The 15,783-nt window shown below is 44.6% G+C and overlaps 1 protein-coding gene across 1 annotated transcript; it reads right to left on the bottom strand.

The window, feature by feature from the left end:
• Window positions 1–1,747: 1,747 nt before the first annotated feature.
• On the bottom strand, window positions 1,748–15,741 carry LOC144120680 (chromatin assembly factor 1 subunit A-A-like). The gene is made up of 7 exons (XM_077653316.1): window positions 15,445–15,741; window positions 14,085–14,194; window positions 12,971–13,084; window positions 11,844–12,026; window positions 10,885–11,242; window positions 7,490–7,703; window positions 1,748–3,332 (listed from the first exon to the last, which is right to left on the bottom strand). The coding sequence occupies exons 1-7, from the start codon at window positions 15,476–15,478 to the stop codon at window positions 3,257–3,259; spliced, it is 1,089 nt and encodes a 362-aa protein (XP_077509442.1). The 5' UTR covers window positions 15,479–15,741; the 3' UTR covers window positions 1,748–3,256.
• Between the last annotated feature and the right edge of the window lie 42 nt (window positions 15,742–15,783).

Below are 15,783 nucleotides of genomic sequence, written 5' to 3' on the forward strand. Positions count from 1 at the left end.
ATCGCATTAAAAGGGCGAGTGGTCTCGGCAACGGGCGCAAGGGGAGGTGTGGTGGCACTACATGGATGGGGTGTTGCCGCGCTTGTGTCACATGCGTTTCTTAACTATGGCCTTTAAAATGACACTGAGGCTGCGGAAGATGTTGCCGTGTTCATGCAAAGCTTTAATTTTCATATGAGCTCAAACTCTGCCCTCGGCTTATATTTGCGGCTGAGTTATATTTGTGCAAAAACCAGAACTTCCCCAAGACTTGAACAATATTGAAAACGCAGTAACAAAATGTGATAGGTGAATATAAATCAAAATGGGAAGATTAGAGCAGGATGGAATATATGTTTAAGTGTTTCTTTTCTAAACCAACCTTATGTGTGTAGTAAGATGCCAAACTGCTAGACAGCATCTTCAGAGCCGTGCTATCATTAACTGATATAGTAAGGATTTTGCTGGTCGAAGCAAGTTTACTATACAGGGGGTACATTTGAACTTGTGCGCTTACAGTTGTAAGCGAGAAATTTACCACTGTCGAAGTGCTGCAGCACTCACACTTGGATGCCACCACCAGGGAGTCAGGTTTCGCAAGGTGGTAGCAGGCGAGCGACCTGCATCATGCATCCCTTATAGTTAGTGGCGAGTGACCGGTTTTTCTGCCAGCAGAAATCTTCCATACTGGCTGAGCTTTACATACGAGTTTGCACAACAGCAGATTTGACTCACTTGACGTCGAAGGGTCTTATGTGAACGTACCGTTACTTTAGATTAACTCAACTATTTCAACAAGAACTTTGCATGCAATGTTGGGCCATTTACCGAGCAATGTGCTGCGGAAGTACTGAATGAGCTAATAGATTCTAAACGAAGAAGACAATGGCAGTTTTGAAGACCACATCTACTTCAGGCACCTTAGTTTTAGTTTGAACTCAGCACACAGATGTTTGTAAATGATGCATGAAAACTGAAGGCAGGTTCCTAATATGCAGCTGTTGTCATTGTAAGTGGCGGAATGCTGCTCATGTAAAAGAGGATACAAATAAGAAAAAAGGGGTTCAAGCCTCATCCATCTGCAGCTCCTGCGTGTTTACTCAGGATGCATGGGATATTATGATGGATAACATTTTGTCATCATTTGACACCAAGCTGCTGTGAGTTTGATGGTGAAAGCATGCTGGATTGCTATGCGGTTGTACTGTGAAAAGAACACTAATTGGAATGCATTTTTTTTTTCAGTGCAAAAATTAGGCGGTACATAGGAAAAAGGCACACATAGGACAATTCAAATTACCAAAACGATTCAAATTACCAAGGCAAACGAGCCCATCTTTCTGCTTTAACTCTAACTTGTTAGTTGTGCCGCTGGAGTTCTATGCAGAAGACACATACTTTGCATCTCGTGATACGGACCATCTCTGCGGCACTGTAGTAAATGCTTTAGTTTTGGCCACGTCCAAGGACCTTGCTCTAGAATAAATGGAAAACTTGGCCCTGGTTTCTCCCGACCTTCCTGCAAATTTGCTTTTGCATTGTAAGAAATGTGCTGGCTGCTGTAAAGGCTCACTCAAACAGCATGAAAGCAATAATGCTTAACAGCTGAAGATGTTGCGAGCTCTCTCCTCATTTAGTGTTTGCAAAAGAGATGCTTACCAGGCTGGCATAGGCATCTGCACGATTGTCCAATGGGGGGGGGGGCACACATCAGTGTGCCTTTTAGAATTTATTTCAAACATCAGTGTTGAACAGACACCGAAACTGGCTAGAGCATACCAGGAAGCGAACATGAATAAAGGTGAAGATTATTTCATTAAGCATGCGTGAACTATAACAAAAGTTTCTATGAATAACCACAAAACCATTATACCTATCTTCTTTCAGTTTGGGCATGTTAACAGGAAAGTAATTTTTTTTTTCCCACATTCACCACCATTAGAGTAACCTTATGTTTCTGAACATTGAAAGTATCAATTGATTTTTTGTTATAGATGCCACTAAATACAGTATTTACTCGTGTAATTTGTTTACCCCTAATTACCCAGATTTATACAATATAAAAATAGTACAGGGGGGAGTTATGCGCCAATTTTTATTTGGAATCAACTTTTTCTTGGTCAGCGAGGGGTACAAGTTGTGGGCTCGACTTATACGCGACAATACACCGCCGTATACAATGTGCGTTGGACTGTTGTAGAATTTTTTAGGACGTGTGCACGAAATCTGCATGTAATTTGCGTGCCCCCTCCCCCCTGAAGCCTTCATTTTAGGAAAAATAAGTGTGCACACTACGCGAGTAAATATGGTAGGTGGTTATTCCAGATATACCTTCTTAAAGGCCTTTTGCAGAGAGCAGTTGGACTGATCATTCTTTTTTGCAGTGCATCTTGCAGGTTCCATGTCGGCTGCTTCAAAGGCAGACTTGAGTTCAAGAAACAGATCTACAACTTTGCAAAATCTACAACGAGAGAAATTTTATTAAAGATTCAAGAATTCCACGGCACTACTTTGGCAAGTACAAAAAAATACTACTGTGGAAGTGACAAGTAAAGGAGAGACAACAGTGTTCCTGTGCTTCCAGTAATGTTGTGCCCACCAACATAATGGCACATTTGAAACAAACTGCAACACCTGTTCCACACAGGCACTTTTGCATTTCGTGTGAATTGAATGTGATTTGAAAAAAAAAAAAAAAAAACTGCATCACCTGTTCCAGCCACGGCACTTCTTGCATTTCACGTGAATTGAATGTGATTTGTGGGCCTCAACAACACAATATTTCTGTTGTGGCTGTTCAAGCTGCTCTTGAGCTCTTGCACTGATGTTGTGGATGACAGAGGTAGTTGTAAAAGGCACGAAGCAGGAAGGCTGTCAGAAGGAGCCTGCAGAAACACCTACCTATACTGAAATGTCTCCTGCTGCTGCTGAAGCATATCGCAATTGGAGGCTTGCATGTCAGCCTTCCATGGCACAAGCCAAAAAAATTTTTTTAGAGAGGGGGCCTACTAGACATGGCCGGCTCCGTAAGGTCCCCAGTTTGGTATTTTCTTCCAGGTGAAAGAAGCTGACACAACCATGACAATCAGCTTTCCTAACACCAAGAGCACAAGCTTCACACTATACATCAACCAACCTCAGGTGTCTTCATTCCATGCTCCGCCACACGACCAAGTTAAAGAAAGGGTGATGGGTTAGCTCCGAACAGCGTCCAGTAATAAGAACGTCAGTAGAAAAGGCGCACTCAACAACCACGCACCACCGTGGCCCATGGTTTTCACTGCCGCGACTCGACCGGTGTGGCAGGGTTCCCAGCTTCGCGGCTCCAAAGACGGTCCAGAGGTCCCGAAGGCCTGCGGGACATTCAACTTAGCTAAAAGCAGCTACCTGCCTTGCACACAATATGCTAACAAACTGGAGCCAGGCTGCTAAAGAAAGGGAAGCAGTCTTTCACCACTGTTAGGCAGTGCACCAGCCCCAGAGCACAAGCTAGCACGAGCTTCATTTAAATCTGTACACAACTGACCAAGGATTAAGCTGCACACAAGATATGACAAGTGTAATCTTGGATTGTGTTTTCAGACTGTTGGCAGAAGTTGCTTGTTCACTGCACTGGAATGGTGAGCCCACAGGCTTGATGACCTCTGTGTCATGCTCCTGTTGATACCCCTTGATGAATACCAACTTGTGCATCGCCAAAAAGGTTATTAATAAAAGAACGCATCATACGCCTCCATCTGCACTTTCCTGTTTCTGCACATTATTGTCCATCCGTCCGTGAATGGACATGTCACCTGGACACTGAACATTCTTGTCGTTATAATCGAATGCTGTATACATGGCTACGTATAGCTGGGGCCCTTCACTTTTTGGCCATAAGCTGATATTAGTACCTGATATTTGCAACTCGAACAAATTGTGTGAAAATTTGGGGTAAACCTGATTTACCCGAACATGCACAGAGAAATAGAACCTAAGAGATTTCTCAGCCGTTAAGAGGGCACTAAAAAAGAAAGGGACAATGAGAAGGAAAACAGAGGATGCAATCAGTTACTGTATCAGGTTTGTAGCAGGTGCCGGCATCCAAGTGCTGCCGAACGGATCGATAATTTAAAGGACAATAGGCACAAAATTATGAAGCTCGGGAACAAATGCGACCCCCTTCCTGGTTATACAGAGATGCCCCCCAGGCAAAAGTAACACTTTGTTTAGATGAGAAGACATTTTAATTTGGTTTTAATCACTGGTGTACAGAGACCTCACAATTGAACATCCCCACTACGAGCAGTCGATGTGACATAAGCAATGTGACGTCATGCAGGTACCTATGACGTGAAGCAGAGCGCCGTGACGCACAAGGCTGGATCTCGCTCGCCGATCTCGTGAGTAGCAACCTTCTTGATGAGTGGTTTATGGTTTATGGGGGTATAACGTCCCAAAGCGACTCGGGCTATGAGAGACGCCACAGTGGAGGGCTCCGGGAATTTCGACCACCTGGGGTTCTTTAACGTGCGCTGACATCACACAGTACACGGGCCTCTAGAATTTTGCCTCCATCGACATTAGACCGCCGCAGCCAGGACCGAGCCCGCGTCTTTCGGGCCAGCAGCCGAGCGCCATAACCACTCAGCCACCTTGATGAGTGCTTCACAAGATCTGTGTGCACGTCACTGGATTGTGTGCACATGTGATCACAGCCTTGCCATCAGGGGGCACTTATGTGACGCACGTACATCAACTTTACATCACACCATGGCCACGCTCTCCGAGACCGAAACCGAAACTGATTGTGTTAAATAGCCTAGTAATTAATTAATTACATCACGCTCCAGATTTTCAGTTTGAATTTCCGCCGTTCTGTTTAAAACCTTTGAGCACACTGGGCGAATTACATAAGAAAAGTAAGTGCGCGGGTCAGGTGAAAGCATTCACTTGCGCAGTGAGGAAGCGATCACAAAAACAGTGAGGTACCGCAGCCCAGAGACAAACAGGTATCTCATGTTTAGAGACCAACTCCCGTTTTTATTTCTTTTATTTTGTGTTGATAATCGCATCTCATTCCTTAGAATTCCCTATCTCTAGTACGAAAAATTGTTTTCAACATACCAAGCAGAAGTATCTTAAGTAAAAACCAGGAAACTCAACTTGTTCGACCAAATGATACCGTCACAACAGACCTGTCTGTGACGTCACAGATACAGTAACAAAACCTATTGTGTGCACATTGATTGGCTAAACTAGTGACTGTAAGTGACAGCTTAAGTCATTATTTGTCTGACATGACCATAAACAAGCTCAAAGTTTTGTCCTTCAGCAAATGCAGAGCGAATATCGACGGCTGTGCATCCAGTGACAACACAAACGTGAGGCTGTACGTAGAAAACTCCCAGAATGAGGCCACGAAATGGAAAAATTTTTAAATTAATTTGCGCCGCAGCAAAACTGTCCCGCTGTGAAATTAGGCACAAATTACGAGAAAGCTGCAGACAATGTACCGTGAAAGTTTCAGTAAACCAAGGTGGCTGAAAAAACCGCTGGAGTTGCTCTTTAACTCACTGCAGCTGCCAGAGCAAGGGACGGTGCAGAATGAGATGCGAATCGGTGAACGACACTTTGCACTCATTCTGTCTGTACAGTTGTTCATTGTTCTCGCTTAACAAAAGTTTCCCAAGCGATCTCTGATTAGTTCGTATATTGAAAAGCAGCAGTTATCACAATGGAAAAGGTCACAGTTTTAGAGGCACTTTTGTCACATGTAGCTTGTCAGTGCGTAAAACTGAAAGCATCACACAAAAACCACCGTACAACTTTTGTCCGTAAAGTTTCAAGACTGATTTATTTTATTCTCTAGAAATGATTCCATAAAACAAATGTTGGTGCGTATGTGTAGTGCCATGTTCTTGGGCTAACCATTTATGCTAATTGCTGTGGCAGCCACTAGATGGCACTACATGTAGAAAAATATGTAGTCACTAGTCTGCGCATTCTACTGTGAGTGAATGTGGAGAGATGGGTGTCCACCTCGAACAGCATGTAAACAAAATTCTGTGTGAAGCTTGGCAAGACAGCCACACAGACGTATGAGCTCGTTCGTGACGTTTACGGCAACGAGACATTATCACGGGTGCGAGTTTTCGAGTGGCACAAGAGGCTCATTTCGGGGAGAATGTCGGTGGAAGAAGACACAAGACAGGGGTGCCCTTCAACCACACGGAATGAAAACAATGTGGCTCGGATCAGAGAAATCGTACAGCAAGACCGCACATTTTAGTCCGCATGCTATCAGATGATCTCAACATTAGTACGACAACATGCCACCAAATTTTGCGTGAGAACTTGGGGAAACGAAAGCTGAATGCCAGGCTTGTGCCACACGCCGTCACGCAGGACCAGAAGGACACGCGGGCATCAGTGAGCGCTGATTTGCTCTCCGAGGCAGAGAAGGATGCTGCATTCATCGACAGCATCATTGCTGAAGACGAAACATGGCGTTTTCAATACGATCCTCAAACAAATAGGCAGAGCGCTGAATGGCGGTCCACAAGCTCTCCGGCGTCGAGAAAAGTGCTATGGGGACAGAAGACCAAAACAAAGACGGTGCTGATAGTTTTTTTTCGATGCCAGAGGTGTCATACACCATGAGTTCGTCTCACAAGGGCAGACGGTGAATCAGGAGTTTTATATCCGCGTGCTCCAACACATGCGTGATGCACTGCGATGCCGTCGCCCTCACTTATGGGCATCTGGACAATGGAGCCCTCTCCATGATAACACAAAGCTGCACACTGCTCTCAGCGTGACAAAATTTCTCGCCAAGCACAGCATTACTGTACTTCCCCATCCATCATACTCGCCTGACCTCTCCCCATGCAATTTTTTCCTGTTTCCTCGTGTGAAGAGAGCCCTAAACGTCGCTAGATGGGGAGCGTGGAGGCCATTCAAGACTCCACGACAAAGGAGCTGACAGCCCTGCCAAAAGAAGCGTTTTCCAACTGTTTCCAAGACCCCAAGAAGTGTTGGAACTTTACGGACAAAGGTTTTATATCTTGAACATGTTTGAAAGTGGTGCTTTGCTTATTTGGCACAGACTTTGAACGTCTTTTGATGGTAGTTATCTACAGCATGGCTTCACTTAGAATAAGCACACAGAATGCCTGTTAGAAGCAAGGAGCCAAAACACATGCGCTGACCGATGTCTCACTGCAGTCAGTTCACCAAGCAGCACCCACACTATTGACATCCTGCTTAAACGCCACTGTGCGTTTCAACTGGCTGGTCTCGCCTAGGTTTGCGTACTGGACATGCAAGGCTGGCCACGCATAGCACACGGGGAAATGCTACTCATGGCGATACTATTAATTTACACGATGAAATAACTGCAATAAATAAGAAAAAGAAATACCTTCTCCAACAAAGAAAAAATTTTTCTTTAAACCCGAGGCTTAAAAGATTAAGAACCCCAGGTTTCGAGAATCCTTGTTGAATGTGGCCTGCAGTGCCTGTGACTGACCGTGAGAGGGGCATTCCAAGTCGCTGCAGGGAAGGAGGTGGTAGGCACCAGCGGTTTCCACCACGTGGGCGCTCAGGCCCCAGGGACTGTAGGGCGTCGAGCAACTGCCTCCGTGCCACGGGGGCGCCTTCCCACTTGGTCTGAAACTGCCGCACCAGCTCCCCCTGGCTGCAGCAGAGTCGCCCGTGCACAAGTCGACCTAACAGCTGCAGTGCTGTAGACAAATCCAGAGTCCTTTTGAGTGTGTTTCAATGGCACCTTTGACTTCTTTCCATCAACTTGCAATTTAGATTATCAGCTGCAGTGGCCTAGTGGCTGTAGTGTTAAGCTGCTGAGCCCTAGGTCGCAAGATCGAATCCCGGCCGTGGTGGCTACATGCAATTCAATGGAGGCAAAATGCAATAACATTCGCGTGCTATGCAATGTCAAAGCACATTAAGGAACCCCAAGCGGCCGAAATTAATCTGCAGCCCTCCACAACACTGTCTCTCATAGCCCACGTGCAGTATAGGGATATTAAAATGCACATACCATACCATTACAACATTAGGATTAGTTGGGTACAAGTTCAGAGAGTGCACTTTGCCCTCTCAAATCGACCACAGTTACTTGCATAACATTCTGGCGTTGACACCATTAAATTTCGATGCATGATAAAATGTTAGTGCAGTAATTGTGCAGCAGCTGTGGTAATCTCCACCCTGACTGACAAATCACTGTGTAAACTGGCCTAGAATTATTCCTCCAAGCGACCAAGATAAAACGAACAACAAAGGTACGGGTGTAACACGTGCAGAAAACTGTTTAGTTATTACATGGGTGGAGGGAACATCACTAGACCAGACAGGATCATGTGATTAACAATAAAATTATTAAAATGTGTTTATAAGCATAATGGGAACACTCACACCCATTTCATTATAACTAAGAGTTGCATTTTTCAGTTTTTATTTTCTCAAAATTTGGGGGACTTATTTTCATTTCCTTTTTGCCAAATATTATTCGCTAATTACTGTTTTTCAGTGATATACCTAATGTACCATCCCTGTGCAGTCAAATGTCCCATAGATATCATTTGGCATTTTTGTCAGTTTGAACATTTGATTTAGCATTAATTAAAACACAAATGGTTGATAATTAATGGTGAAGCACTTACAGCTGTGCTTTCAGAAGGAAATAGCATCGGCAGAAAAAAGTAACTGAAGTTTAATGAAGGAACTTTTAGACCAAATATAATTGGCAGTTGATTATTAAATTGTAGATTAACACATTTATTGCTGGGGTGTGCAAAGTTGAGCAAGAGGGCAGGGCATCATATGGCCTGCGTGTCGAAGATAGCGTTGGAACTGCCACTTAACTGTCGCGGTAACAAGAACACAACTTTTTCATGATACTTATGCATGGTTTAAGTGCATTTACATACAGCAGAGAAACCTGATTAGCCAAGTAACTGCCCCAAGCTGGTTCTGGCAGCGAAGGGTGCAATGCAAGAAGCTGACATGTCGCGACGAGGCTGAGCTTCCCAGTGTGGAGAGGCATGTAACGTAGCGGAACAGTACCTCAAAGTGCACAGTGGTGTACTGTCTCATTACTACTGTGGATTCGGCACTTTGCTGATTTTCTCCCTTGACTGAGTGTGTAACTCCTACTCGACTGGCAGCTAGCCACGGCGTGCTAATTGAATGACCTTTAGGTTAAAACTGAATTTCCAAAATTGAAATAGACGCACTTTTATCATTTATGCATTACTTCTTTTTTTTTTTTACCTGAAATTCCAACCCCTAGATATAACACAGCTGGAGGGAACACAAATGGACTGGATGGATTAACAAAAAAAAAAAAATTGTCATAATGCGGACAACTCTATCAAGTTCTTGTGCTCAGTAAAATCTGATAGCTGGGCCTTTCATGGCTGTTGACGTAGGCTCAGCAACATAAAGCATCGTCATTGCTGACAAGTTTGTAACTGAAGTTCAAATACTTTCTCCCAATACTAAAATCCAAACTCATGACTTGGGTAATAATGTGGTGGCGTGGGTAAAAATTGAAAATTGGTTTTTGGAGAAACGAAATGGCACAACATCTGTCTCACATCTCGGTGGACACCTGAACCGCACTGTAAGGGAAGGGGTAAAGGAGGGAGTGAGAAGAGAGGAAAACAGAGGTGCCATAGTGGAGGTCTCCGGAATAATTGAGACCACCTAGGAATCTTTAATGCGCACTGACATCACATAGCACACGGGCGCCTTTGCGTTTTGCCTCCATCGAAACGCGGCTGCCACGACCGGGTGCGAGTGAGCCTGGGAACTCCGGCTCAGTAGTTGAGTGCCCTAACCACTGAGCCACCGCGGCGGGTTTCGTTAGTTCATTTTAGACATTTGGCTTTTGTTTTCATCTTTCTCGTGTAATAAAAGAGCACAGAGGGTAGTTACACAAAAATTACTTTAATCTCCAGTGGTGCGATCCTCTGTTTCCTCTTCTCGCACATAACAACAAATCTCTGACACCACAGCAGTGTGAGACTTGTCTTTCATTTTGCAGTCTCTCTACTAGCTTATAAGAGCTCCAATTTCTGTCAATACATCCCCTTTGTCATTTGAAAGCAGCAACCATTCAATCTAGGTCGGGGGTTCTCAAAATGGGCTCTGTGGAACCTATGGGTTCATGGTGTGTTTTCTGGGTCCCTCGAGCCCTTACATACATATATACATCAACTGCCACCTTTCTTTTGCCCACTTTATTCTGGGACTGACCATCCTATCTTTGCTTACAGCAGACTGTTTTAAGAGTCAGTCATTATTATTTGAATTCAGGCATCTTTTGAGAGGTCACATGTCCGCATGCTTTTTTTTTGCACACGTGTTAGGCAGGAAGGGATGAAAGCTAAGACGTGTGTGGTTCCCCTAACCTAAAACAATAGAGAACTCCAGGCCTAGGCCAGGTTCAATTTCTCGAAGGAGTTCCTTTAACATGAGTTCAAAAGCAATACAAAGGATAAAAAAAAAATGTTCGATTTGCATAGTTCGGCCAAATGTGAATAGGTGCGCTAGCACTTTTGTTTTCACTTCAGTTGCAGTTTTCGGATTCATTGTTTAAAAATGGAAGTTGTTCGTATAGTGATAATGGGTTAATGCCAGTATATGAAATTAAATGAAATATGCAGTATTGGTTATTCTCTACTTTACATCCACAGATCCCTGGGAATCCTCATACCACTCCCGGTGCAGTGGATAAACGATGCGCCACTACCCTGCAATGGCAGGTGCTGCCAGACCAAGAACCGCAAAAACTGACAGAGAACAGCTTTTCAGCTGAGTTTTTCGGCTGAGCCTTAGTGCTAGAGCACTAAAAATAAAACTGCACAAATCTCCCCCCACAGATCAACCAGCACTGACCATCATCTGGCAGGCAGTCCTCTTTCCAGCTTGGGTGCAGCGGGCCTGGTCGCAATCGCACAGCTGCGAAGCGTGCTAGCAACCCATTGTCATGGCCAGTGACCACCACTAAGGGTTGCAGCCTTGGCGCCTTGGCGTTCTCACGCAGCTCGTCCTGCAGCTCCAGTTGCCGCACCTGGAGTGCGGCAGCCGAGGGGCCTCCGCCTTCCTCCTCATCTTCGGATAAGTAGCCGTGCGGCACAAAAACTTCGTTGTCAACCTCGTAGTCATCGGGCTCACTCTCAGGCTCGCTGCCCGACAAACTCTCGCCTGGCTCCTCGTCCCACTCGGCTTCGCTGTCCACCTCGTAGTCCAAGGCCTGTATGTGGGCAAAACAAGTTTCCCAGCTGATGCACAAAGTAGCATTTCCATGCAGTGCAAAAGCACACATTATAAGAGAACAGATGTAATTAGCACGTACTTAAGTGTGCCTTGTGCAGTAGTAAAAGAGTGAAACGAGTGTGTTTCATATGGTAAGATATGCATGTCACAGTGCTGCAAGTTGTATGGTACTTCGGACATTTTTCCTAAATTGCATGCCACCGAGAGCACAAGGACAAAAAGAAAGATGAGCATGTGAAAATATTTTAGAACAGGCCATAAAAGAAAATGCACACGTATAAGAGAGAAAGAAAAACAAAAACAAAACAGTGTAGCGTGAAAAAAAGCAGCACAACAGGTAGCAGTTATTCTGAGAAACATCTACACATGCACAGCCTCCTTAAGTGTCTAAATAATGCTGCAGAAATCAGTGCATTGCATACAGCAGAAAAAAAGCACTATGTATCACATCAAGTGTAAGAGTTTGTACACTGGATTAGTTGAGAGAGGCCACTGTTTACAAGGTCATACAGTGGTAAGCTCCGTTTAGTGTGACCATCTGCTAAATTCAATGCATTAAAGGAAAGCGGGCTGCCCACCTGGTCCTTTGCCCATGGCCTGCGCCCAGAGACAAGATTGCTGCGCTTGCGCCATGTCCCCCAGTAGGCTGGCCGGACGTTCTCGCAGAACTGGAGCAGCTTGGCCCGAGGTGCCGTGCGAGGTGCACGGATATGCCGGTGCCATTGTCTTCCTTGCAGGCTTGGGCTTGTGTCCGCATTGCACTAGAGATGCACCATGTAACAGCCTATTCATGTTGCCTAACAACTAGCCTTTAAAAAGTAATGGTTTCGATCACTCAGTGCTGCTGTTATCGCTAAATATTTCATATGAAGTGCATCTTTCCACATTTTGTCCTGTGTATAATTGGGCGACTTATCTGCTGCAGACTCATACAAAAAATAAACATGGTAAAGAAAGAACTAGGACTTTGTTTACTTTTGTCAGAAATGTGTATGCTGCTGCTGCGGGTAACAAAATGCAAATGAGAGTATTGTTAATTAGAAATAATGAAGCCTCTGTAATATAAGTTTGATAGTAAACAGCAGTTTCATTTAGTAAGTTTTTGCTGACAGAATGTATGACAGCCTTTGAGAAATTAAGCAGGAAAGGCTACACCACAATGTGGCCATACCAGTTCGTAGTGACACCTGTGCATAAGATTCACGTAACAGTACAGTAGACAGATCAGTGAAGATGTTATCTGAGAAAACGGCAGCAGTGGTCATGCACTAGGGCAGTACGTGCTAAATTTATCAACGCTAGACTCGCATAACCCTGTCGTAGTAAAGCCCACATAGCACCTTTGCTAACATGTAGAGTGGTATGAAAAATTGGCACAACCTAGCATGTTGATTACAGATGGTTGTGACAAGAGTATGCAACACATGTACACACAAAGGACAACAAAACAAATTGACCAAGCAGGAAACTGTGAAAATGTGTGCCAGCATCTTGCCAAGCATAAAATAGGAGTCACATAAAACTTCCGCATTCTGTAATGCGGTCCATGGAAGGTGTGGCACAAGCAGGTTTTTTAAGAAGATGGAATACATTTTTTCTTAGTAAAATTAATTTAGAGTTCATCTGACTGCTGGTTATACTAAACGGAGGCTTTACAAGGCAACTGCATTCCAGGGTAACCATATGAATAGTCCCCATGGCTGACCTCGGATTGCAGCAGCTGATCAAGCACCAGTCGGTCAAAGCGGTCCTTGGCACAAGCAGGCACGGCTGGTGCCAAGGTCATGCCCTCCTTCAGTTCAAAAGGTCGGAATGTTGCCTGCAGGAGACCACATGCAGCTGTTACTCTCTCATAATGTCAATGAAGCTCTCTTTCCCCAATCTCAGATTCTGTTGTAGCAACCTGTAGCTGAACAATAACTGAAAAGAAAAACTAGAAATTATGGTGCGCTTTTTTTTTTTCATCCACAGCTTAATTTTACCTGAATCATTGAATTCATGGCCGAATCAAACATCTGCCAGAGCTATGGCTTAGACAGCTCAAATACTCATTATGCCATAAATGGCAGAAGCTACATGTGGAAGAAATTTGGGTTCTCTTTCTTGTCCATGTTGTCTGGCCCATGGAACTATTACAGCCAATCAGTTGCTGCTCTCACAGAACTAAGAGAACTCCTCGCACTCTAAGAGAACACCTCATTCGAGCTTCCCTCGAGCTCTCACGACCAGTTAACTTCTTACCACAAAGCTTCTCTGCGTGGGAAATGCATTCAGTTGCTTTCAGCACTACTACCAATCTCAAGCAACAACTTCTGCTGTGGGGATACTGATACTTCCTCAGACCAGACAACTCTAGTATTTCTTAGATCACCCCTAAATGCCTTGCTGTCAAGAACAAAAATTGATGCAATAGCCCAAAGTCTATGAATGTTTGACAAACAACAGCTTTAGGGTATGTGAGAGAGGGCAGTGGGAAGATGGTGGCTTGACTAGAAGGTAACTTGCACAGTGACTCGGCCTGTTGCCACTGTTTCATCAAAAGGCCTTGTCTTCGTCAGGGCAAGGCACAGTCCATATCAGCTTCACTTATAATGAGGACATAGGGCAAGAGGCAGACCCCCTCCCCACGAATGAGAAGTTTTTTGTAGAAAACCTATACTGCCTCATGTTTTTCATTGAAGAAAGTTAGAAAATGCACAGCATGAATCAATTATACTATATGAGCTGTCAGAAAGAATGCAGCCAAGCATGTTCAGATGCTTCAAGGTATGCTTTGTCAGCCCCAAAGTCTGGGAAAGCAATACCAGCTTTGGTGTCACCTGTGCAGGGTTTGGCTGATCTGGGCGTGGCTGCTTGCACACAGGTTCTTGGTCAGAAGTGGCCTTGCGTTTTTGGGCACTACCCCAAAGTGCTTGGAATGGCAGCCGTGCTGCAGATCAAAGAACACTTGGCGTCATCCCGAAATATGTCCACTAGTGCCGGCAGGCCCACACATTGTTCAAGTTGAAAGCATTGGTAGAAACAGATCCCTAATGCACTTGGAACAAAAAGCAAACATGAAACCAAGAGGCTCAAAAGATTTCTTGAAGCAACTCTTAATGCCCACATTGACAAGAAAGCCAGAAAGATGGTCAAATGTTTAGGGGAAGCCCGCAAGGTGGAGTAAATTTGTAATAAGTGAGTAATTACTCATTGGCATCCACCCAAGCACAGTCATGCGGCTACAAAGGAAAGCTATAATGCTTTCTCAGAAGCTTCGCAGTTAATGCTGATGCAAAGCCAGCAAGAGTGTATGTGCAGTTATTACTACGCATTGCTGGTCTAGTTGGTTCATATTTGCACACATGCATATCATACACATCATGTACAAATGCTGCCAATATGGGACACAGGAAGAGTAGGGATAAGTGCCAATCAGCAACAGGCATAGCTACTAATTCTTGGTGCATATGATCATGGTTCTATTGCAAGTAGTGAACACACATCGCTATCATTCCTACGTTTCGTAGCTGTGCTGTCTGAGGTGTAAATATGCAGTTGTCAGTGAATAGAACTCTTTACTCCTGTGAGCAGTCATCCCATATGTCTACGTACGTTTCAGTGACAATGTCTTCTGGGTCCTAAAATGTGATTGCACAACACTGTTCTGATGCAAACTGTACAAGAGGAACAAATATTTTTCAGCCACTGGTAAACCATGTGCACCGTTACTAATGCAGTGATCATAAGAGTGAGCACATGTAGAGGTGAGCATGTCACATACCTTATCACAACTGAAGCACTTGGAATAGTTTACTCTTTGTAAAGCAACTTTGCACATTGAGGTTCTGCACACATTTACAGTTCAAATGCCAAGGAGAAGTTTGGATTGCTTAATAAATTTTCATGGAAACTGGCAAGGATATCTCGTTCTTATATGGCTTTTCTAGCCACTTACGTGGCTGGTCATGGATAGTTCAACAGAAGGTTTCAGTCACTTGCACGACGATAGGAATTATGTTTTATATTCCGATGACTCAACACCTATGCCATCCTAGAAGCAGACTAGCAATGTAAAGCTAAATCGTGTAAGCAGAACGGGCAGCGCCGGTTCAGGCCTTTTACTCTGCGCGCTTTTTACTGCAACAGGCCGACTGGTACCTGACCGTTAATGGGAGCACCTCGAAAGGTGGGACTCACACTGCTTCATCTTCTTGGTCGGTGTGCCGGGCATCGCGCCAGCTGCTCTTCCTGCCTCACCAGAAAACACTGCACCAGAACACGGCGCAATATCGAAGCACACAACCTACGTTAGCACAGACATTTCTGACGGTTGGCCGCGTTTATGCACCTTCGTCGAAAGGACAACACGGGGACGACCATGTGATGCAAAGCCCACTAATTAATCAGCTTCAAGTTTTCACACTGCGATTTTCACGCAGCTAAGCACGCTGCAGCCACAGAGCACCGAGCACTACATTTGGCGGGCACTACGGTGATTGGCCAAAATCGAGAACACGCAGAACACGTCACACTTTT

The sequence above is a fragment of the Amblyomma americanum genome, chromosome 2 (genome assembly GCF_052857255.1).
Source record: "Amblyomma americanum isolate KBUSLIRL-KWMA chromosome 2, ASM5285725v1, whole genome shotgun sequence".
Taxonomy (NCBI): Eukaryota; Metazoa; Arthropoda; class Arachnida; order Ixodida; family Ixodidae; genus Amblyomma; species Amblyomma americanum.